We start from the raw sequence: 25,412 nt of genomic DNA, 5'->3' as shown, positions 1-25,412 counted from the left end.
CCCTCTCCGCTTTGGAGGCTTAGCGTTGCTATCGCTGAAGCCAAGGAGCCTGCATTTGCTCCATAGGACGCACTCACATTTCCCCTCAATTTTTGGAGGGGGAAAAAGTGCGTCATATAGAGAGAAAAATACAGTATATTCTAAAGGTCATTTATTTTCTACTTGGACCATAATTTGTAAAAACGGCCAACTTGTTCCCCCCCACCTCTTTAACAGGAAATAGAACTTTTCTCTAGTATTCTTCTCCCAAAGGCAGCTGTAAGTCAGTGTCACCTTCAGTTCTTGCTTTAAAAAAAAGTTATAATCTGGGTGAGTGGGTAGAAGAACTTGATAGCCGTGGGAGAGACGGTGTCCTGGAAAATGTACTGCAGATTCTAATCCATACATGCAATTACTTTTTGTTCACCTTTTCCTACAAAGTGCAACAGATTTTAGTGACTTAAGAAACAAGAACTGAGGGACAATACAAGGCTGATGCTGACCCCCCCCCCGAAATACAGTGAAATAATGGTAGTGTTGGATAACTTCATTTTCTAACATCAGAAATCCCCATCTCTCCAACTGCATTCTGTCCTGTAAATGCTACCCTGGGGTTACATTTCTAATTCCTCCTTGCTTTTTTCCATTAAACCTATGCAGATAAAGGAGCTTTCCTGAATGTCACCCAGACTTAAATTTAAACAAATCCTTCTGGAATGTGTTGAGTCACCGGGCCCTAAATTGCTGAAAGTATGCATTTGTTTGCAGAGGACAGGAATATTTGCCTTAAAATTAACTATGGCTTTGATTCATGCAGTGCTCAATACCCATCCCTGCCTGGCCAAAATACCGTATTTTTCGCTCGATAACACGCACCTGACCATAACACGCACATAGTTTTTAGAGGAGGAAAACAAGAAAAAAAATCTGAATGAAACAGTGGATGTATCATTTTTGTGCTTCATGCTGTGGCCACAGACATGTGATTTGATGGTGAGTTTGCATAGCCCAATGCAAAAATCCTGAGAATCCATGTCGATCTGTGCTTTGTAACCACATTTTTGCACCATTGCAGCCCCAGGCAACAGTGGGTGCGTGCTTTTTTTTGGTGCAGGCTGTAGCCATGGACATGCTATGTGATCTGATGGTGAATCTGGGGTGACCCAATGCAAAGATCCTGAGGATCCATGTGGATCCATGCTTTGTAACCACGTTTTAAGTGGGGAGGGAAGGAAAAACATAGAAGGGACAAGGAGCACGAGAGGGGTGTGCGGAGAAGCAGCTGGCTAAGAATGCAAGAGAGGGGTTTAAAGGGGGGGGGAGGAAGGCAAAAGTCCCCCCCCCACCCAAGCCAGCCCTCTCTCTCTCTCTCTCTCTCTCTCCCTCTCCTGCATGTTTTCCGCTGCCTGCGAGTCCCTAGACGCAGCAGCAGCAGCACCGGAGCACGGACGGCGCGATACGAGTTTTGCCTGATTTTTGCCCTGTACTTGGGACAGTCAGCTCCAGGGACCACACATTCGCTCAATAACACGCACAGACATTTCCCCTTACTTTTTAGGAGAAAAAATCTGCGTGTTATAGAGGGAAAAATATGGTAACAAACAGTGCTGTCAGCTCTTGAAGGAAAAATACGGTCCATCAGGGGGAAAGAACGATGAAGGTGATGTCTGAGTACCCTCCCTCCCAGTCATGTCATCATCCAGTCACAGGTTGTCAGACATGATAATACAGATTATTTGCTTGGCTGTGCAAGATTCCAGTGTATGATCCTTACGTCCAGGATGCAATGTGACCCTCTTCTGCATGGCCATTTTTAATCCCAATTCCTCTTACTGAATAGAGGTCATGTGTTAGTTTACGTAATTTCTCCAATGTAACTATTGCAGTTTCACAAACTTAAGGAAATCTGTTCCTTCGTCATTGCTTAAAGCAGTTTTGAGCTTCTCTAAACCTTATGACCCAGGACCCCCAGAATGGCAAGAAGTCTCTTATATCTTCACATGTTCCTGGTGAGCTCAGCACTCAGGACTGAGATGTTGTTGTTTAGTTGTTTAGTCATGTCTGACTCTTCATGAGCCCATGGACCAGAGCATGCCAGGCACTCCTGTCTTCCACTGCCTCCTGCAGCTTGGTCAAACTCACGTTGGTAGCTTCGAGAACACTGTCCAACCATCTCGTCCTCTGTCGTCCCCTTCTCCTTGTGCCCTCAATCTTTCCCAACATCAGGGTCTTTTCCAGGGAGTCTTCTCTTCTCATGAGGACTGAGATTACAGTTCATCTAATCTTGGAATCCTCCCTATATCAAGGTTTTACAATATCTCTAGTGGACAGAACCACACACAAGTTCTGTGCACTATGTCCCTGCTAAAACCAGCTTTCCTCCTAAGGTAGTTTCTCTCACCCCTCAGCCCTTCATTCCTTCTTTGGGGAGGTGTTCGCATGACACACCTACACACTGCAGCCCACACACTAGCGTGTCACGACACACAATTTGGAAAGCTCTGCACTAGCCAAAGCAAAACATGTTTGGAATCTCCCACATGCTAAATTAATTGTGCTCCTTTCCCATATCTGCCCCAGTCCAGCAAGGAAGACCCATATGCAGAAGCAGGCTCTCACTTGTACTGCAGATGAGCATAAAGACAGACATCAGACCACATCTGCCTTGCAATTATAATTCAAGACCAATTGAACTGTTGGGATAAATATTTAAAATGGATGTGTATCTCTATCTGAGCTTGCTCATTGTTGCATAAGACCAATTGCAAATAGCCAGAGCTGGATCAAGCCATAGCTTTTAAAATGTTTTTTTACCACTAAAAAGTGCTAGGCTAGTGGTACGGAGAGCTACCAGCTGTGGAATCCATTCTTGCCTTTCTAGGGGCTACAGACTGCATATTCTAAAGGGACAGCAATATTGGATAAACCCAGGTTAAACCATCAGCCCCTGGAAAGTTCCTTCAATAATTCCTTTTTGTTACTGTTTTGAGCTCAGCAAGCCCAGACTTCGCGCAGCTCTCCGCAAGGCGCAGGAGCCCTGCGCTGGGCTCCCACGGCTTGCGGAGAGTTGCCTGTTCTGGGGGCTGGGCTTCCCCCGCCCCAGCCCCGCGCCTGGGAGGGAAATATTTTTTTCCCCTTTATTTCCCCCCAAAAAAACTAGGTGCGCCTTATGGGACGGTGCGTCCTATAGGGCGAAAAATACGGTATATATAAAAAATATTGCTTTAGCATTTCAAATTGTAAGGCAAGAGGAGTATATTGGCAGAAAGGTAGTATATAACTGTAATAAATGTATGAATACTGTAGGGGACATTTCTTGAAACTGGGGATTAGCAGGTTATTGGGGGTTTAATGGATTATCTGTTTTTAGTAATATTGTTCGGTTTATTACGAGTCACATTCTGTTTCATGCACTTCAGATGTAGTCTTTCAAAGGTGTACTTCTGCTGCAGGGATAAATTGGTATGCCGCTGCTTCTGATACTTGCAATAGGAATCTGTGGCTTATAAATATTTGAAGTAAAATAAATATTTCATTTTCCCAACCCTGGATAATCTGTATTTCATAACTGGGGGAAAGCAATTATTTCCACAGATGGCATATTCATCGCTTTGTGATGTGTGAGATACAGTTATGAGGATATTGTCTGTCATGTGACCTACATTGTCCCTCTCTCTCACTCTACTATTACTTTGTGGTTTTTAAAATTTTGTGTGTTTGTTTTTAACACTTTGATGACATATTGTGCGTGACTCCTGCACAAAATGGCTCATGTAGCCTCATCCATAGGGGTCTAGCCCTCCTCCATCCTTTATATATAGACAATATATTGTGTGTGAATGGGATTTGCAGGACTAATGAGCATGTAGGCTAAAATATGGTTGCTAACAGCTGATAATATAGATACGGGGGGGGGGGGGACAGTCACCTGAACTCATGCTAACTTGCAAGGCAAAGCACATAGCTCAGGAGAAGTCATGGAATTATTAACCCTTACCCTGTGCTGCAGGACGCGGGTGGCGCTGTGGGTTAAACTACAGAGCCTAGGACTTGCCGATCAGAAGGTGGGAGGTTCGAATCCCCATGACGGGGTGAGCTCCCGTTGCTCGGTCCCTGCTCCTGCCAACCTAGCAGTTCGAAAGCACGTCAAAGTGCAAGTAGATAAATAGGTACTGCTCCGGCGGGAAGGTAAACGGCGTTTCCGTGCGCTGCTCTGGTTCGCCAGAAGCGGCTTAGTCATGCTGGTCACATAACCCAGAAGCTGTACGCCGGCTCTCTCAGCCAATAAAGCGAAATGAGCGCCGCAACCCGAGTCAGTCACGACTGGACCTAGTGGTCAGGGGTCCCTTTACCTTTACTTTACCTTTAACCCTGTACTGCAGATTTTCTTTTCTATTTGCCCCTCCATTCTTTGCTTCCGATATGTGACTCCTCCCTCCATTTAATTTCTTTCCAAAAGGGAAGTATGCTATGCGGGACCTGGTTCACCGGCTTCCAGGAGGTAACAACAGCAACAGTTCAGGAAGCAAGGCCATGTCTGATGATACCGTCACTGCTATTTGTTGCACCTTGCATGAAGTCATCACGAAAAACATGGAGAATGCCAAGGCCTTACGGGACGCAGGAGGAATCGAGAAGCTTGTTGGCATTTCCAAGAGTAAAGGAGACAAGTACGTTTTGCAAATCATCTCGTGCCTATTAGCTATAATTTAATTAGTGCTTGTCTGCACTAATGATTTCCTGGAGAACTGTCGTTTATCATGTGTTAGTAAGCTTGACAGTTGATGAGGAAAAGGTGGGGGGGTAGTAGGTGGATAATTTCATATCAAAGCAGCTGACTGTTGTCATCTGAGGCATGTTATTTATCAAGAGTAGCTTATAGTTTAGCCTATATCTGCACTCGCTAGTATTACATGAAGTGATTATAATTGCTAGTATGGGAACAAATTTATTGTTAAGAAAGTAAATTCTCAATTAATTGCAGTTGTTGTTGTTTCCCACCATAGATTATAAAAGAGAAAAGAGGGTTATGCCAGGTACTGGAGTCAGGTACAAATCCCAGTAATGGAAAAGCGTAGGTCATTTTCAGATGAAATTTGAAAGACCCAAGTCCACCATACCTCTCATAAAGTGCTGACTGAATTTATGATTATCAACTGCTTCCTTGAGATTCCAGTTACTCCTAAGTATGTTTCCTCTTCCCTTTTCTTTCTTTTGTCTTCAACAGGCACTCACCAAAAGTAGTGAAGGCAGCATCTCAGGTCTTAAATAGCATGTGGCAGTACAGAGACCTGAGAAGTCTCTACAAGAAGGTAAGAGTTATTTAACTTCTTAAAATTAGTATCTCTTGGGGTGGGGTGGGGGTGCGTTTTAGAGCAAAATCAGCAATGAGCCAAATATTGAAAATGTTGGCATAAATACAAGTTTCTGCCTACTTTTGCACACCGTGTGTGACTGATCATGCAAGAGGCACCATTTCAAATTTCACTGGGTGATGTGGGGCAAAACATTTCCAGTAGGGGAAGGATATTTCACTAAGGTCCGAAGACTGGTTCTCGGATACATTTGAAGATCAGTTATATGAGAAGCAGTATATCTTTAAATCATTTATTTCACTACCCACAATGGCTGTGTTCAGCCTCTACTTTTCGAGGGGAGATTGCCATTGCATTCGGGTCCTGCTTCTGGGCATCACATTGGCCACTACGGATGGGATTTTAGGTCTGATCTAGTTAGGCTGCCCTTATGGTCCTACATTCTTACGATTCATAATAACTGTGGGACAGTTATAACCATGGAACTGTCACTCTTGTAGAAAAGAGAGGTGAAGGATGAAAGAGCCTTTGCTGTACCTGCCTAGTGCACAGGCCCATTTAATAAATAAGTATCATACAGTCAGGGACCGAGCCATGAATAGCTCAGTCAGTAGAGCATGAGACTCTTAAGGTTGTGGGTCCACGTTGGGCAAAAGATTCAAACATTGCAGAGGGTTGGAGTAGATGGGAGCCCCCCCCCCAGGGTCCCTTCCAACTCTACAATTCTGCGATTCTGTTGTCAGTCTGTACAACCAGTGAATTGGCCAGGTGTGGGCACTCCTGAGAGACAAACACCGTATTTTTCGCTCCATAAGACACACTTTTTTCCTCCTAAAAAGTAAGGGGAAATGTCTGTGCATCTTATGGAGCGAATGCACTGGGCGGCAGAGGGATCCCTCGGTTACCACTGCAGTCATGAGCTGAGGGATGCCTCCGCAGCCGGAGCCATGACTCCCGTCCGTCGCTTGCTGTGAAGCCATCAGAGCAAGAGGCGCTGTGCAGCTATCACTCTTGCTCTGCTGGCTTCACAGCGAAGTGGGATGAGGGACAGACGGGAGCAAGCAAAGCGAGAGTTGCTTACATGGCTTCTGTCCCGCTTTGCACAGCTCTCACTTTGCTTGTCCATCCCTCCTCCCGCCTCGCTGTAAAGCAAGCAAAGCACCTGTCCCAGTGTCTCCTCCTCCTCTTCTTGCTCTGGCATCACTGCGCTTTACAATGAGGTGGAAGGAGGGATGGGCAAGCAAAGTGAGAGCTGCATAAAGCGAGAGAGAAGCTATGTAAGCGGCTCTCACTTTGCTTGCTTTAAAGCAAGAAAAGCGAGAGCCGCTTACATGCTCTGCACAGAATTATTATTTTTCTTTCTTTCCCCCTCTAAAAACTAGGTGCGTCTTATGGTCAGGTGCGTCTTATGGAGCGAAAAATACGGTGCATATTATTGTCCTAAGTGTCTTAGAACTCATATATTTGCTTGGAATAAATTCATAAAGCACATGCTACATGGATAGAAACTTTTCAGGTAGTCCAATCAGAAGCAGCAGCAAGCCATTTTGGGGGAGGCACCATCCATTGACAACTTATAACAGTTTTAAGTGCTATGCTCCTTTACATATTTGCCTACAGGCATTTCTTTAAGACCATTCAGAAGTGGAGGAGGGTCCCCTGTAGGACCCTCTTTTGTCTGCCACCCCAGTTTCTGGGGTGGGAGGAGGCAAGCTTTGAAAATGTCTCCACTCACTGTTTTGCCGGCAGGCTGTTTTTGGAGCCTCAGATTGGCTCAGAAAATGGTAAAAATTGTTTACAGGGCTTTTTCTTAATAGTTCAATTTCTTACCAAGTGCATCAGAGGTGACTGGGGCCAAGCATTCTTCCCATCTCTAAATAAGACCAAGCAGTTGTCTAATAATCTGCACAAGAGAGTAATGCTTTTCTTTAATAAAATGTGTGTTGTGCTAGTGGTGTTGGTAAACAAAAGGGATTTTGAAAACAATTATCCACAGCTTGAAAGGATTACTTTTGCACTTGAAGAGAAGAGGGGCTTTGCTTCTATTCTATATTAGCACATTTATAAGATGCTGAACTGTAATGCGAGATTGCCTGGTTTCATAAATATGCACTATTAGAAGGGCATAAACAAACGAGTTTCTTTAAAAGATCTTTAACACAAAAGTAACATAATCAGTACAATATTTTCTCCAGTGTACATGTATATACTGGAGAGGAAGCTAACCCTCTGTGTTTACTGATGCCCTCCATTTTCCCAAGGCAAGATTGGATTAAGCTAGGAACAAAGAGGCCAATACTACCAGAGATGAGAAACGATGCAAGGGGAATAATAGTGGCACAATGATACCAGTGGTTTTTTTTTTAAAAAACCAGGTATCCTACCAGTCAAAAGAAAACTTTAAAGGCAGCCAATAGCGCAGTCCTGTACCTGACTACTTGGAAGTAAGTTCCATTGAGTTCAGTGGGAATTACTCCCATGTAAGTGGGTATAGGATTGCAGCCCAAGTGGCCAAGATTATTTATGCAAGCCAGGGAAATGAGCAGCAGAATTGCAGGCAATTGAAGACTCCGTGTAAATAAGTGCAAATAGGGCACATTTACAGGTTTGCTTGTTAACACAATTGCAGCTTCACATGTTTTGGGGGTCATGGTAGAAACCTCAACGAAAACTCACTGCGTTATAGCAGCAGGAGGAGGAGAGAAGGCAGTGTCAGAAGTTAAAACGAAAGGGGTTGAAAATAAAACCGCAACCTGGTGCTGATGCATACATTTATTGTAGAATGAATATATTGGTCATCCTATTTTATTTTAAAAAGGATACCATACCTAAGCGGGGAAAGGCAGCTAAAATAGTCTAACTGAGAGAATATGATAGAGGCTTTTCAAATTATAAATGGCATGGGGAGAATGAAGAGGGGGAAATTAGTGCTCTTCCGTAACACAGGTTCATCGAACAAAACAAATAAGTAGTACGTTCAGGGTAAACTCAAGAAATTATTTCTTCAGACAATGCGTAATTACCTTGTGGGATTCACTGCCAGAATATGTGGTGACTTTTAAAAAGGGTTGGGGATCTAATGGACTTATGTACCACTATTGGCCTAGATAGCTACAAGAAAACCTCATGCTCAGGGACGGGACAGCTCCAATTGTAAGGTGCTGGGGAGAAGCAGGGGATGGCTCCAAATTTAGGCTTTAGACCTATACCCACTGATCAGAAGGCTGTGTGTTCATATCACACCAGGGTCAGGATTCTGACTTTGGGACCCGGGTGGCGCTGGGGATTAAACCACAGAGCCTAGGACTTGCCAATCAGAAGGTCGGCAGTTCGAATCCCCGCAACGGGGAGAGCTCCCGTTGCTCGGTCCCTGCTCCTGCCAACCTAGCAGTTCCAAAGCACGTCAAAGTGCAAGTAGATAAATAGGTACCGCTCCGGCGGGAAGGTAAACGGCGTTTCCGTGCACTGCTCTGGTTCGCCAGAAGCCACTTAGTTATGCTGGCCACATGACCCGGAAGCTGTACGCTGGCTCCCTCGGCCAGTAAAGCGAGATGAGCACCGCAACCCCAGAGTTGGTCACGACTGGTCAGGGGTCCCTTTACCTTACCTATACCCACCTGGGAGTAAGCCCCATTGAACACTGTGGGACTTCCTTCTGAGTAGGCATGCACAGGATTGCTCTGCAAGTTTAACCCAGCAGGTCAGTTGTTCCTGGAAGCGACAGAGTGTGTTCCCTTCGCATTGGAATGCTACCTTTGTTTCAAGTTGATCCCTATATTGTTAAGAGTCCATTAAATAAGGATGAATAAATTTCTGCCTCCCAGAGTGAGAATGAAGCGGGTGTTGTTTCCAAGGGTTATGCCTGGTATCTTCAGATGTGGATGGGTGGTTGGGGCAGGGTAGTGCCCTTAGCATACCTCTGTGGGGATTGGAAATAATTTGGACTGTAAGGCTGGATGAATACCATTTATTCATGTGGGGCATATCATTAATTGTCGTCAGATCTGACCAAGTTAGAGATGTTTTAGTAGTTTTTTTTAAAAAAGGGTATGTACTGAATATTTTCTAATTTGAACATTCACTTCAAAAGTAGCATATTTGATGCCGTTGAATACTGAAAAACTACCTTGCCAAACATTCATACAATTTTCAAGGGGCTTGATGCTCTTTTGTTCCCCTGGCTTCTGCTTCTCTGCACAATTTTCTTCTCATTCCCCCCCCCCCACTGTGCTTGGCCTTATTTGCCCCACACGCTGCAGTTCTTTCAGCTCAGAGGTAATGCACTCTCTCACCAGGTCCTACCTGCTAATAGGTGGGCAGCCACATTCTGAACCAGTTCAATTCCAAACAACCTTCAAAAGCTATGTCCTGTAGAATATTTTGCAGAAATTCATCCTGGACATTACCATGGAGTTCATTAGTGGCAAGGTCATCATTCTCCAGGAGCAGCCATAATAATAATAATAATAATAATAATAATAATAATAATTTATTTATACCCCGCCCATCTGGCTGAGTTTCCCCAGCCACTCTGGGCGGCTCCCAATCAAGTATTAAAAACTTCCCTGAACAGGGCTGCCTTCAGATGTCTTTTAAAGATAGGATACCTACTTATTTCCTTCACATCTGAAGGGAAGGTGTTCCACAGGGTGGGCGCCACTACCGAGAAGGCCCTCTGTCTGGTTCCCTGTAACCTTACTTCTCGCAGTGAGGGAACCGCCAGAAGGCCCTCGGCGCTGGATCTCAGTGTCCGGGCTGAACAATGGGGGTGGAGACGCTTCTTCAGGTATACTAGGCCGAGGCCGTTTAGGGCTTTAAAGGTCAGCACCAACACTTTGAATTGTGCTCGGAAATGTACTGGGAGCCAATGCAGATCTCTCAGCCATGCAGATCTCTCAGCTAGCCATGGCTAGCGTTCCAAGCTAAGTTGGGGAAAAGCATTCCTAACTGGCTCCCTTTTGGGAGTTAAGGAGCACAGCTGGGTATAGGAGCAACCCAAGACTGTTCAGCTGATCCAAGGATCAGTGCTCACTTATTTAGAACAGTATAGCCACCAACTGTGTCAATCAAACCTTCTCACCAACAGCATCTCTCTCTAGTCTGGACTGGTTTATTCATCCTAATCAAGCCCATCACTAACCCCAGAACCATGGTTGCCTCACCTGGTTCCACTGAAAAGTAGGGATAAAATTGCGTCATTCACACACCAGGGATATTTTACCTCAGGTATCATCTCAGTTGTTTCCCACAGGTTTTTAAATCACACTTGCAGCATAGCGTGTGAAGTCTTTCACCTATGTACTTCGTCAGTGGGCACATTTACAATATCACCCATGAGATGTCTGGCTAATACATTACTTCTGTGGTATGGTAGTCATGTTCATTGAAGAACTACAAGGGAAGAAAGCTTTGCATGTAGTTCTTGTGGACCAGGAGCAGAGACGACAGCAATCCAATTTTAGGCCTAGAAAGAACTATTTTATTCCTATGATAAAAGACTAATATTCCTTAGGCATATATTGTTTGGATTGTGCACCTTGGAATATATAGTGTTTTAGAGTAAGCGTCACTGAATTTTTTTCTGCCATAGAACTGCATCTGCAGCAATGGGATCTATTTCTGTTTGTAATTTAAAAGTGTTATAATTGTGCAAAAAAAAAATGTGGCCTAGATCCCATATTTCTATATCACTGTAAAAAAAAATCTCATTGAAATAAATGATTGATTGACTGACTGATTGATTTATGGCAGCGGGTGGCCCCAGACTTCAGAGTGGCTGAGGACAGAGGATTTTCACCTACCAATCATTCTGAGTCATGGCACGCTCAGCAAACCCTCTCCCAGAATCAAGAAACCAGAATCTATTCCCAAACCCAGGTATTCTGGCTGTCAGCTGACCAGTCTTGAATTGTGATTTTTTTTTTTTAATTTAAGTACTTATTTATTTATTTACTTATTTATTCTAAAATTTAAATGCCACCAACAATGCCTCACATAGTGTCTAACAAATAAATTATTAACACAATTAAAACGTTAAATGATGTTGAATGCATACCTAGATTTGCATCTGAAAAAGCACTGAAGAGTTTATTTAAATATTAGTATGAACCCGAGTGCAAATGCAGAAAGCATTGTGTAGAATATTTTTTAACATCATTTGCAACACTGGCCAATTTTTTTGCACCTCCTGCATGTGGGCAGTGGCATTTTCCACTCTCATGCTATTGTTTACTGACAGTGAGGCAAATGTAACTATAAAGGAAGACAGTACAAAAAGAGGGTGGGATAGATCCTATTTCTAAGAAATCCATCCATGTTATTTGTGTATATCTGTATTCTGAAATTTCCTCATAACTCAATGCTTTGTTAGTTAGCAGAGAAAATTCTTCTAGTCAAGCATTTTGTTTTGTGAACTAGAATTTTTTTCCCTTTTCATAATATGGTATGAGTAGAAAGTTTACTTGTCTAATTTGATCCTTGAGACATACAATAAAGACTAAAACATGGGGCAGAGTTATAAATAGTGACTTGCGTACCAAGGCCCCATGAACCGCAGTTCCCCGGTGCTTAATAAACACACTTACTCGAGTATTTAGGCTTATGAGCTCAAATAGGCCACAACTTTATTGGTTACAGATGTGAGCGGTTTGGCTTAGGCATTGGGTGAAGCCAGGCTATATCTCAACTCCCACCCGTCTGCAGGGAATCCATCTAAGGTTAAACCACAAATAGGGGGAGCCCAATTGCTTACATCAAATAGGGGCACCCTGGGGCATTCCCATTGGGGTCGTGGCATGGCCCCAGCCCACGTCCAGACAGATAGGATCCACACACCCCGATCCCTTTAACAGGATACCCTTAATGAGGAAAGGCAGGCAGAAGCTATAACCTCCCTCCAAAGTCTTACCCAATGCCTAACCTCACAAAGTTGTGACGATAGCTACAAGGTAGGCGAAAACCAAATGGCTGGTGCCAATTTGCCAAGTGGAAAAAATGACTACCCAGCCCCAACAATATGGCAGCCAACATTTCTCCATAGCAAGGTTGTGTCAGAGCAAAGCATGAAGAGAGAGTGGGTGGGTTGGGAGATCCGGCGAAAGGGTGAGAGAGGAGGGCCCCCTGGCCGTGGCGTGGTTAAATTTCCATGGCCACGCCCCTATCAGTGCTGATTGGCTAGCGGGGCCACAGTGGGTGGCCCCACCCAGTGCCAGTCACGCGGCCAGGACGGCACGAGGGGGGTGTCAACTTCCCACCCCCCATGCCGGATCACTGCAGGCCCTTAGATGCCCAGCCGCAACACTGCCCACCGAAAAAGGTGAGTGGACATACACTATTAGCAGTGATGTGGCAAATAGAACAGGAAGTGTACTCCCTTATCTCTCAAGACAGACGGGTTATTATTATTATTATTATTATTATTATTAATTACTTATACCCCACTCATCTGGCCTGCTGTCCCCAGTCACTCTGGGCGGTTCCCAACAGAATATTAAAAACACCATAAAACATCAAACATTAAAAACTTCCCTAAAGAGGGCTGCCTTCAGATGCCTTCTAAAAGTCAGAGAGTTGTTTATTTCCTTGACATCTGATGGGAGGGCGTTCCGCAGGGCAGGCACCACCCCCGAGAAGGCCCTCTACAAGATGCCAACAACGGTAGTATTTGTCACCTCTGGTACTCTTGTCTTCTTCAAGTATTCAGTTAGAATGCATGGCAGTGTGGTTGGCTCCCTCCATGACCCATTCCCTGGGCAACATGTGATCAGGACTAGTCTGAAAGGAGCTTACTTATACATAGATATTTACAAACATGAAGACCTGGTCAGTTTTGAGGAACCTGCGGCTCCCTGTCATCCCTGATCATTGTCCGTTCTGGGCACTGGAACACTTCAGTGTCAGGCAAGTGGCCAGATTTCAAAGGTAGACCATGGCTACTCTCTTTGAGTTGCTCAACCAAGAGTCAAACCTAATGCCAGCCCTTATTTTGCTCTGCTCTGGCTGATGTGACACAGTACTCCACTTTGGCCATTAGCTTCAGTGCAGGTGGAAGGGACACATTTTACAATGCAGCAAAGATCCAACTAGCAGCCAGAGAGCTGCCGTAGGACTGCAAGGAATAAGGGACCAGATCCTGCTCCCAGAGTCCCTGGTTAGAGTCTCCTAGCATCTTACAGAAAAGCTGCAGGTACTTTGCAAATAACAACACACACAATATTAAACAAAAGTAAAACCACTGGGTTTCCTCCCCAAAAAACTAAATTCTCTTGCTTCCAGTTAGTCCTGCTAATTAGTACTTTGTTTTTAATAGAAGTTGCAAGTCTGATTTATTTTATTCATTATGAGACACATTCAGCCCTCACCAAAGAATGCTTCCATTGATTTGGCTGTAATGAGAACAGCTCTCAGTGGTTTTGTGTTAAATTATCAGATGTAAAGTCTACATAATGTATTCAGAATGGAACAATGCCATAAGTGCACTATGAACACTTTTTCTGCTGCAGCAAAGATATATATTTTTCAGTAAAAAGAGCATTCATTGTGTATTGATACGCCTTTTAAATTTTTAGAGATAGGAACCCTATATTTCTATCGTCATTTCACGACAGTTAATTATTTTCTTTGTTTGCTAGGGCTATATTGTAATACAGCAATTTTAATCATCTTGTATCATAACTCGGCAGGGGAGAAGTATGTAGTTAGCCTGGTTTCATCTTCAGCATCCTGTTCTTGTAAATCAGCCTCAGCAACGGTGACGCCAACATTAAGCAGAACAGACCCTGATTTGTCTCTAAACATACAGCTCAGTAGGCAGAATATCACAAAGCTTGCAATGCAAATAACTGATTGAAACCAATATATTCAGAATAGCAAGTGTGAGTGACTACACAAATACCAACTCTGTGTGACGGCACATTTGAAAAGTGTATCTAGAAATTGATAACCTCAGTTTTTGCAGAGGGTGCTTTCCTGGGGCAGAGGTCGATTTAGGGGAGAGCAACCGGTTCGCCCACGCTGGACTCCAAGCCAAGAGACCGCTGCAGGGAGCACTACAACAGTGACTTTGAGTGAGAGGCGAGGGGGCCTGAATTTTGGCGTCACACAGGGTGCCACTGAAATTCAAAAGCTGCAACTCGGCCACTGTTTGGGATCCCTTTAAAAAAATGTTGCACAGTGGATAACATAAGGGAAATATTCTGTAGGTCTCCATTCTGAAAATCCAATTCACTCAGACCATGTTAGCCTAAATCCCAGTCCTTCAGTTTACCTAGATTATGATTTAGGCTGATCATCTCTCTAACATTTTCTATCTGAATGTTAAAACATAGCATAAGCAATTACTCGTTTGTCTTTCCAAGTGGTATTTCTGCCAACCTCCTTGAATCTTTTATTCTGGATGACAGCACTACAAAAGAATCTTTTAAACTGATACACTATACTGTCACTTTTTGAACATTTATCACAACTTAAAAGATTTACAGTGCAAAACTGGAGACTTCCTTCTGTGTCTTCTGTATGCCATTTATTGGACTAAAGCTGGTTTCACCTGCACCAGGTGAATTAAAAAGTTATGCCATACTGCGGGTGGCCAACCTGTAGGGTGACTGCCCTAGTTTCACTGAGAGTGGAAACTTGGGGCCCAAATAGAGTGGGCTGTTTATGCCCCAGAGTCAAACTTACAGAGTCCCACCTACCTTCCCAACACTGTTCTGCTGCCTAACTAGGTTGCGGCAGTGTTGAGAAAGGAGCTGCATATATAGTAAAGATCAGCACACTAGGGTGGCATTTAATTAGACTAGTCACTTATCAAAAACCATGTGAATTGCATTATCTATGGGCAGCTTCATCGCTTAATAATTGCACCATTTACTTACATATGCCATTGAGCCCTCACAGTGAAACATCAGAAGCAGGATTTTCATACCCTCACTGTGACACAGTGCTTTCCAGTGGAGTTGGGTCACATATTAAGTTGTGAGTCATCAGGTGCTGGGTGACGAGGAAGTGATGCTCATACTGTCATGAATTAGCCCTGTGTCTTACTTTCACATACCAATTTAGTATGGGTGCCCTTAAAAACAGAATAGGTTCTCATTGTGATTATGGGTAGAATCCACAAAAGGCTACTGGCATACAGATCTCATTGAAGTCCTTTGCCTGGAGACAGGTTTTACGGATTGTCCCAAATGTGAGTCAACACACAAATGATGACAGTATAAAGGAGTGGGTGATCTGACCTAGTGACATTTCTTTCTGCTTTGAATGCAAAATCACTAATCAAGGGCTCTTTCACAAACAAACTCCGGAAAATTCAAGCCTAATAATTATGTCTATTTATTTTTCTTATCTTAACATAGCATATTATCTTCAGAATGAACATTTAAATAACTAAGGTAAATCTAAGCTACAAGTGTGTTTTATGGCTGCTTTTTTAAAAAAAACAACTACCAAAAACTGTATTATTTAAAAACCTCCAGATGTAGTGAACATTTTCTAATTCACTTGCATAATCTCCAGTGGCTTCTATACATTTCTGAAAGCCATATTATTTATTCTGCCTGCTTACATGCAGATTTAGGACCACAACAAATTTCAGGGAGCTTTTCACAGCTTTAGTTATTAAAAGGCCCTATCTTTGCAGACAGTAGTGTAGCTTTTGATCTTTCTGTAAAGAAAGACAGACAATTCTCTGTACAGCACAGCACCTCAGTCTGAGTAATTGACTGACAACCTTCCTTTTGAAGTTCGTTATTTAACTAAGTCTCAAAACTTGCTCCAGGCAAGAGAGAGAGAGAGAGTCAGAGGTTTCTGAAGGGCTTGTGTAGGTCAAGGCTGCTCTAACTTTCTAGTCCATTCAGAAGTACAGTGATATGCCTTTGGAGAAGATTTCTAATGTTTTTCAGCCAGTACCTTCAAATTACGATGGTTCCTTCATAGCCCACCAGCTCAAACCTTTCCAGAGGTTTCACAGTGCAAATAACATCTTGCACCACAATGCTTCCCCCTCTGGGCAAATGGTGAATTTTGTATGGTCTACACTGACTCACAGTACTTCTCCAAGGTTTCAGCCAGGAGTCTTTCCCAGGAGTTGGAAAGCCAGGAGATGCAGAGGGCTAGCTTGTGCTCACCCCTTTTTATCTCACGAAAGTGGATCACACAAGCGAATCCTCAATATGCCCTTATGCCCTGATCCTTGTAAAAAGTTTTGCATGTAATGGACCTGTAAGCCAGCCCCAGGTACAAAAGCAGAACTGCTGCCAGAGCCCCTTAGCTGGCACAAGGCTGTGCCCACAGTAAGAGCAGAGGAGATATCTTGTATTGCCATTCAAGTCGTACTCTTAAGCTCAGAGACGTGAAGTTGCATTGCTGTCATGATATCATTTCCAGCTCCCTTTGCTGATATTCCCCTACCACGGTACAATAAAGCCAGGCATAATGCCTAGTTATTTCCTGCTCTTAAGGGAAATTAAACAAAGTGACCAGTGCATGTAGCTGGAGAACATGAATTCTGCCAGAACCATCTGAGTGAGTCAATGATAAGCTGCTAGTTTCAGTTCTTTCATATTCAGTGTAATCTAGTTACACACTTGTTCAAGAAATAGCTCTGGGAATAATGGCTTATTGGTTTTCTTGCTCACAATTTGGGGGAGGGGGGGAGCTGGCTGCTGTTACCTGAATACAGATACAGAAGTTTTTTTTGTGATCCTGTTTTTATGGCTGCTGCTTTAGTTCATTTAATCAAAGGTGAATCAACTAAAATTTTAATCACAGATTAAACTTGTGCCCTTGAATTAAACAGTGGGGAGGTGGACTTGCACACAGCTGAGCAGGCTACACAAAAACACACGCTCTCTCTCTCTAACCTATGTACCAAGATTAATAATAAAAAAGGCTTTACTTCAAAAAATGAGTGATAATCAGATTAATAAACAAAGACTATCTTACACTTAACAGAAACGGGTCTTTGTTCTCTAGATACTCAAAAGATGCGCCTGTGCCATTGGATAACATGCACACTTATTAAACTTGCATTAACTCACCCTCTAGCTTTAATTTAATTAATTGGTTAATCAACTAAAACATATCTAACTAGTTGAAAGCCCTGCTTTGTTCCCTCTGACGTAGAACAGAATTTAATTTTTTTTAGTCGCATCTGTGACAGTTGCTATACCATTAAATGAAATCCTTTCACTACTTGCTCAGAATGCCAAGTGTACACTTGAAAGGTCAAGGTGCCCTCATTTCCTCTGTGGAAAATGACATAGGGGTTGCAGGAGGATGTTGGAGTCTGTGAAAACCATTCTTGCTCCAGCTGGAGCCTCTGCTAGATCAAAGTTCCTAGAAAGAGAAAAGAGCCCTTCTATTCACAGAAGGTCAATCTTTACTCCAACCCTGGTCATCTCTATATGTGATAAGCTGCTCTCAGTCTATGCCTAATATTCATAGCTTCCATACATAGCATAATCCTACATTTGGAAGCTTGAAAAAGAATTGGAACAAGTTCACTTAGCTGTAACACTTTTTAAAATTATTATTAAGACAGTCTTTACATTCATCCAATGTTTATATTTCCTCTCTTGTTCATAGTTCTAAACTCCTCCTAGAGATTGTACTTCCATAGTGCTTTTCTTGTGCAAGGTTCATTATAATCTTTTTCTTGTCCTTCTATGAGATATTTCCATTCTACTCCCATTTTATCGATGGGGAACAAAGTGATACAGGCTTTCTCAGGACCACCTAAGAGCATGATAACTGGAAGTTATTTTTTGGGATAGATTTCATTCCTTTGGAGCCTGTAAAAATACGCTGCATCATACCACCATAAGCTGACCAGAAAGTGATGGAAGTATAATTTGCTCTCAGCACACTGCCTCTCTCAAATCTCTCCCAAGATCTCTCTCAAATGCTGTGGCTAGCCATAATTTCATATTTACACCTATCTAGAATTAGTAGCTACAGCGCTAAATCTTGAACACTACCTGTGAAGAGGAAAGTTTATGAAGTTCTCAGTCAACACATTATGTTACATCCTGGACAGTCCATCACTGAGGTTATCACTGAGGTGACTGTGGCTACCTTGAGGTTACTAAGGCTATTCCCTGTATCCGTGGGAACTTCAGTTACAGCCTTTCCTCCTCCTCTCTGGGTCTGTTGCCCATGAGATTAAGCGCAGAAATACCAGATCCATATGATTATAACTTGAATTCAGGCTGTTTTCCACAGACACTAAAGCATTTTGCTACACAACGGAAGTCTTGGATGGAGTCACATTAGCTTTCTAGTTCTTGTTCAAACCTGGACTGTGTGGGTCAGTGGCAGGCGATGGTGTACTGTCATGTGTTTGGGCAGGAAGAAGTGAGGTGGAATTGTATCGTTTTTCAATGCTTGTTTGTTTTATTTCTGTTGCCTTGATTAAAGCTATTCATTGCTTTTCCTCCACCTACTAGCGTTATCTAGGTTAGACCTGCTTGTGCATGTTCATTGCTTCAATCTCTCCTTTGCGGTGCCCGGTAGGGAAAGCAGGAAAGGGGCAGTCACTAGGTGTGGTTATATCTCAGGTACATCTACATCGAAGATTTTTTTTTTTTAAGAAAACCACAAAATGCTCTTTTTTGCCACTTAACCTTCAGTATATCCAAGAAAAGGGACACGGGTGGTGCTGTGGGTTAAACCACATAGCCTAGGACTTGCCGATCAGAAGGTCGGCGGTTCGAATCCCCGCAACGGGATGAGCTCCCGTTGTTCGGTCCCTGCTCCTGCCAACCTAGCAGTTAAAAGCACGTCAAAGTGCAAGTAGATAAATAGGTACCGCTCCAGCGGAAAGGTAAACGGCGTTTCCGTGCGCTGCTCTGGTTCGCCAGAAGTGGCTTAGTCATGCTGGCCACATGACCTGTATGCCGGCTCCCTCGGCCAATAAAGCGAGATGAGCGCTGCAACCCCAGAGTCGGTCACGACTGGACCTAATGGTCAGGGGTCCCTTTAGCTTTACCTTTATATCCAAGAAAAAGCCTTTGATATTTGCAGTGAACCCTCCCACTCTGAAATCTCGTATACCTTCCTCAAAACCTGAAGTAACCCCTTTTTCATAACATCCTAACAGCTTCTAGTCACGGTATACTTTGCTGAAACTGTGGCAATTTGCTGTAATGACTGTAGTCATACTTCTGGCATGCCCAATAATTTCTTTGGATGCCAACCCCATAAACAATACATCACAGCATAGTTTGCACCATGCAGTTCCCTTGCATGTTATGTCTAATCGTAATTCCACAATTACACTAAATTTGCACACTCTGCCGAGCCACATTTTCTCCCAGAAAAGACTTGAAATAGGTCACAAGGTTCCACAACGCTCTGAGTGGGTTTACAAGCCACCTGCATGAAATGAACTATTTTGAAAAATGCCTACATGATTTGATGGCGGTGCTTTTATAGGGCTTATTATTTAGTTCCCTGTATAACATCAACAATATGAATAATGAGGCCTGTTATGTCTGAGGTTCTGTCCTTCATGCTTTGTCTCACACACTGTTCCCTGTTCTTACAGCTCTGTTATTCATTAGATTAGGTCTTGTCATCCTTGCATTCACAACACAGGAAATCAATAATTAATTATGGATAGGTAAAGCAATGCCTGACTCGCTTTTCAGACCTCCGTAGACACACATTAGAAATAAATTATTGGGTATTGCTCTCTAGAAGTTTTCACTTAATTGACTTGCCATAAGTAACTGCATTCAGAGCAGGGTGCTGCCCTCCACCAAGCCCTGGTCTCCCCTTGGCATCCTGAACAGTATTGTGCTCAACAGCTGGTGGCTAAAGGCTAATCTTATATTGACCTGAATTCTGTATATGCCCTGCAGCCCATCTCAGCTATCAATCTCTTGACAGCTTGCTGCATTGGTCAGTGCTGACTTGCCCATAACCACAGTCCCTACAGCAAAGGTGGAGAACCTATGGGTCTACCCCAGATGTTCCTGTGCTCCATCAGCTCCAGCCATCATGTCCATTGGTCAGGGGTTATTATTGCACTGACCTACCAGGTGGTCTCTAATCATGTGGTCTTCATCTTTCATCCTTGTTCCTAAAACACAAGCATGCAAACAGAAGCCCATTCTCTTCACACCTTGCAAGGTCTTCTTAGCCATCCAAATCCTAAGGAGTTTGGCTGGATTGTCGATTCCACACAATCAATAGAAGTGTGATGTGCTCAGTTTTTTCTGTCCGAGCTGACAGCTGGAATTCATGTGTATCTCTGGCAAATTGGTTCTATGGCTCTTTGTCATAATACACTGCTCATGCAATTACTTTGCTCAAGAACACATGAAACTAGGTTGTAAGCCTTGGCAATTTTTATTTTTATTTTTTAAAAAAGCTCAACATATGCCTTAACTTTCTGCAAAGAAGCCCTGAATTTCCTTCTCCTTAAAACTAAAACTGGAGGTTTAAGAAGCTTATAGGTGAAAAAGGGTTTCTCTTGCCTTATGACTCACCTAATCAGCAGATTTTGAAAGTAAAACAAATCCTGTAAGATGCCTTTCATGTGGTAACCCAAGGTGATGTGCAAAGGTATAGCAAATTACCAGTACAAATCAGGAGAGACCACAAAGCAATGAAGATGTTGTACATTTAGTTTTTGCTTAATAATGTTTTCTTAAATCTTTTTATGCATTTTAAATGGGTATTTTATGCGTTTTTGAAAATTCTATGTTGCTTTGAGACAATTTTACATCATCAGCAACAAATAAATTGGTGGTGGTGGTGGTGGTGATTTAAAACATGGTACCATAGGTTGGAATCAAGCACTAACAAAAAGCCTGGGAGAAGAAATGTGTCTTCAACTTGGAAAACATTCTAAGTAGTTCTTAAGAAAGTTTTCATCAAGAAAAGCAGGCAGAGAGATTATTCAATAATTTGGGGGTTAGATTTTGGTTTTCAGAATACCTCTAACAGATAATCAGTGCATCTTCTATAAGGGTGAAAGGATCAAACTACTGATTTTGAAGACCACAGTTCTTTAAATAAATAGTCTTGACAATATTTATTAATCATCATTGAATGCTAAGCACGTCTACCAAAATACATGTTGGTATGACCTAATTTTGGAGATTAGTACTTGTAGGCGTGACAATAAGTAACTTAATTAATAAGTAATCACTTTTGCAGTGTCCTTGAGGTACTGTTCAGCAAAACTACGAATAAATAACAGGATGGGGATGTTAGAATATTAGTGGACACCCACAGTTCTCTAATCAAAAGTAAATAGCCCAATTCCTTTCAGCTTTACTTTTTTATTTTTAACAGCAGCTGAATGATCTATACTTAAGAACTGCAACAAGTTTTAGATTTATTGGGACTGCTTTCTTAACATTTACACCTAAAATCCAGCTCACACCTGCTGTGGTATTTCAAGGAAACATGACATGGTATGAGATGTGTGCATTAAGGAGAGCAAAGAAGGAGTGGCTGAAGTCTTAAGAGCCTGAAAGTCTAGCTTTTCCTCCTCCACGGTCATCCATGTATACCTTTCCATCTCAAAATTTATTCCCCACTTCATCTCTGGCTACTTATCAGAGAGGTGCACATAATGATCTAGCAAAACAACAACAACAACCTATTTCTCTTGGATCTTTCTATAGAATTCTATAGAATTTAAGGGGAGGGGGTGAGATAGTCATTAAACAGATAGCCAAGAATATAGTTGTGAATAAATGTTTCAGGAGATGCTACTAAAATTAAATAAGTACCTTCTTTTCCCCTTTTGGTATGCAGTTCTTAACTGTTAACTGCAAGTAGCCAACCATGCCATAACTCCCATAACGTGACGTCTTTCTAAATGTATCAAGTATTTCTGTCTTAATTTTGCTCAACGAGAGTAGGATGTAGGCAGGTAAATTGAGTTCAGAAATGCACTTGTACATCTCTTGCTTCTGGAGAGATTACTTTTTTCTGTGCAGGAGACCCTTATATACTGTACCTTTTAAGTATCCAAATCAATTTAATTAAATTTCATTAGAAGCACTAGAGCTGAAACAAACTAATGAAAGCAGCCAGCACATCAGGTGGTATTTATTTCTGCATTAAATTAGAAATACTCCCTTTTGGCTTCTAAAAATTAGTTTAAATATTTAACACTAATAGCTTTTGGAATTGTTGATGAAGTAGGCCTAATGAATTTGTTACTGACAGTTTACCTTTAAAATGGAAAATGTGCTTGTTTTGTTGGAACTGAGACAGGCTAATGTTATATTTTGATTACTCACATTAGAAAATATTGTGATGGTCTTACTGGATATGCCCATGAAGAATCAGTGCAATGTGAAATTTATTTCTTATTTCTTGCTTTGGTCTGACAAAGCACTATTTCAGCTGAGTCGAATTTACATGTGGCGTGAAATCAAACTACAGACTGGCCCAAAGAGAACTTTCTGTTGCTTATGTGGTAACTTGTTTTGCATGACGTGAGATTATAGTGATGGGGCAAAACCAAATTATAGCTAAAACAGAATACAGACATACCTTGGAAGTTGGAATGGAATCCGTTCTGGAAGTCTGTTCAACTTCCAAAACATTAGGAAACCAAGGCGCGGCTTCTGATTGGCTGCAGGAAGGTCCTGCAGCCAATTGGAAGTTGCGCCAGACGTTTGGGTTCTAAAGAACGTTTGAAAACCGGAACACTCACTTCCGGTTTTCAATCATTTGGGAGCCAAAGCGTTCAGCAACTGAGCCGTTCGGCAACCAAGGTACAACCATATATTGAGTAGATTGAAACATAATATAATCAAGGAATCAAAGCCAGCTGTAGACATATGACTTCCTACAGTAAACTCCTATGATATTAAGAGTCGACTTGTGTAGATTATTTGTTTTACCCTGCATAGCTGACCTTTCTGGCAAGGCATTGCCCTGCGCACACCTAGCCAAGGAAGGCAAATGGCTGATAGTTAATTCTTTATTGATGAATGCACACATTTACAGCAGCTTCTAAGATGCACCAGAAACACACCTCTAGCATCTATGTAGCTGACACTAACTTTTCCGGGTTTGTGCCTGTCAGAGCAGTTGAAGCAACAGTGGGATCATGCGCCCCTCCAGTCTTACATACTCTCATCTGACAAAGTGTGTGCATGCAACCTGAGACTTCTCAGATGTATTGAATGTGTCTGGTTCTTCCAAAAATTCCAGTTCATTTTGTAATGGCATTGGGGTCTGGGTCAGAGAGCCAAAGTTGCAAATGGTTAAAAGAGAGGGTGCAGTTGCTCTGTCCCATCCCTTGCTGCCTCCGGGGTCTCAAATATGATGCAAAGTTCCCACGTGGGGTTCAGGCTCCTTATAGCATTGATTGTATTGGCTGGTTTCTGAGATGTTGGATTATCTAGAGATGGTTACAGATAGGTAGCCGTGTTGGTCTGCCATAGTCAAAACAAAAAAAAAATTTTTTTTTCTTTCTTTCCAGTAGCACCTTAAAGACCAACTAAGTTAGTTCTTGGTATGAGCTTTCGTGTGCATGCACACTTCGTCAGATAGGTTATCTGACGAAGTGTGCATGCACACGAAAGCTCATACCAAGAACTAACTTAGTTGGTCTTTAAGGTGCTACTGGAAAGAAAAAAAAAAATTTTTTTTTGTTTTATCTAGAGATGGTCAGAGGTAGGACCCACATTCCACTGGGATTCCAACAATTCATTTAGAAAGAGAGGTCAAAATACTGTGTGAAATCTTCTAAGCAAAGTGGGGAAAGTCTGCCTTTTTCACTCTAATCATGCACAGCCATTTCCACAGCGCTGTGTATGCTTTGGAGCAAAGATATTTTGAGATCAGCATTAAACAAAGTGAGCTGCTTTGCAGCTGACTCTAAGCTTTTAAGAGCCCTTTGGGACAAGCCTAGATTCATAGGGGGAAAACTCCATTGACTTCCATTGACTTCAAAGTGATCAGGTGATTCGAGTGCTGTTAAGCTTTCATTCCTCAAGCCATTAATTTAAGAACACTCTTACCGAGTTCAGTTGTACTGTCTTGGCAGTTCGAGGATTGTAGCCTTATTAATTTAAAATAGATGGTATATATTACTGCGTGTAATTAAAAATGCACACCTTTTAATTTTTAATCTATTAATTACTTCCAGCACTGAAACAGCTTGATACTTAGTGTTTTATATCTTATCTAGCCAGGTAAAATTGCTGTGTCTATCAAGAACAGTTGTATAAATGCCAGCTGTTGCAGCTCAATTCCTCTGTTTAATTTGATCTAAATTTTAGAGCCATTTCATATCTAAGTTGGAGAATAATCTCTGCAGCTGACATATGGTCACTAGGTTTTATAGGTTGATATGTGAAGCTCTGGGGAGTAAGTTGATGCTCAAGACATGTTCATTCTATTATATTTGAGCATAGGCTATCTTAGGACTTGTTTTATTTTCTTTAGCTGCAGTCATCAGATATACCTTGATTTTTCACACCTAAACTTCTTGTTAATCTGGCTGTGTTCCACCATAAGACATTGCTAAACATCCTTCTTTGAACAAGCAATCATTTTCTTTTTGGACAACAACATCCTGGGCAAATGGATTTAGTTGGGGAAGTTCTCTGTCTAGATCCCTAGAGGGCCCTGAATTAGGTATCTTTCTCAATTCCCCCTTGAGTTTTGCAGTTTAATCAAAACCCCTGAATGTGGCTGAAAATCAAAAGAACTCTGCTTATTATATTATTTATAAAAAATAAAAATGGGTTTGTTATCCTGATTTTACAAAAGATTGTCCCTACCCAGTAGCCATTCTTACGTCAAATAGAGTACTTTGGAATAAAGAGTGCTGGATTCAGCTAGATCCAGTCCAGCATAATCCAGTGCTAGCCAATGGGGCTCCCCACCCCATCCACTCTTGGGGGATCAGGAGAACACACAGAACAGCATTTGGAGGGGGGAGGAAAGGAGTGGTTGTTCCATCTGGCAAGCAGGAATGCTCACACTGATTGAATTATTGTCTTAGTGTGATGTTGAATTCCACCCACTATGTTGACATCTATTGCTTGCCAAATTAATCTTAGCTATAGTGTATATTTGATGAAGGATTAAGAATGAGTTTTGATTTGAAAAGCCATGTAGAATCTAGCTTCCAATATG

The 25,412-nt window shown here is 42.3% G+C and overlaps 1 protein-coding gene and 1 long non-coding RNA gene across 11 annotated transcripts in view; one reads left to right on the top strand and one right to left on the bottom strand.

The window, feature by feature from the left end:
• The window catches only part of LOC310767190, an 80,981-nt gene that overhangs the window by 9,387 nt on the left and 46,182 nt on the right, over window positions 1-25,412 (bottom strand). For 2 of the 6 annotated variants that reach the window (XR_014550691.1, XR_014550694.1), the window contains exon 6: window positions 15,167-15,308. The exons of 1 other annotated variant lie outside the window; for it this stretch is intronic. This is a non-coding gene — a long non-coding RNA (uncharacterized lncRNA). Of the gene's footprint in view, window positions 1-15,166; window positions 15,364-17,463; window positions 17,631-25,412 lie in introns of all 6 variants that reach the window. 3 more of the 6 variants (XR_014550693.1, XR_014550695.1, XR_014550696.1) reach the window with 3 other exon arrangements.
• Window positions 1-25,412, top strand: part of CTNND2 (catenin delta 2) — a 245,222-nt gene that overhangs the window by 198,286 nt on the left and 21,524 nt on the right. For 4 of the 5 annotated variants that reach the window (XM_083623763.1, XM_083623766.1, XM_083623767.1 and 1 more), the window contains 3 exons: window positions 4,439-4,649; window positions 5,207-5,291; window positions 11,046-11,171. In XM_083623763.1, coding sequence (XP_083479889.1) covers window positions 4,439-4,649; window positions 5,207-5,291; window positions 11,046-11,171 — 422 coding nt within the window. The remainder of the gene's footprint in view (window positions 1-4,438; window positions 4,650-5,206; window positions 5,292-11,045; window positions 11,172-25,412) is intronic. The other variant, XM_083623764.1, reaches the window with a different exon arrangement.

This window comes from Podarcis filfolensis (assembly GCF_964270895.1).
Source record: "Podarcis filfolensis genome assembly, chromosome: 7".
NCBI classification, from domain to species: domain Eukaryota; kingdom Metazoa; phylum Chordata; class Lepidosauria; order Squamata; family Lacertidae; genus Podarcis; species Podarcis filfolensis.
The sequence above is the reverse complement of the archived record's forward strand: the minus strand, read 5'-3'. Positions and strand labels throughout refer to the sequence as shown.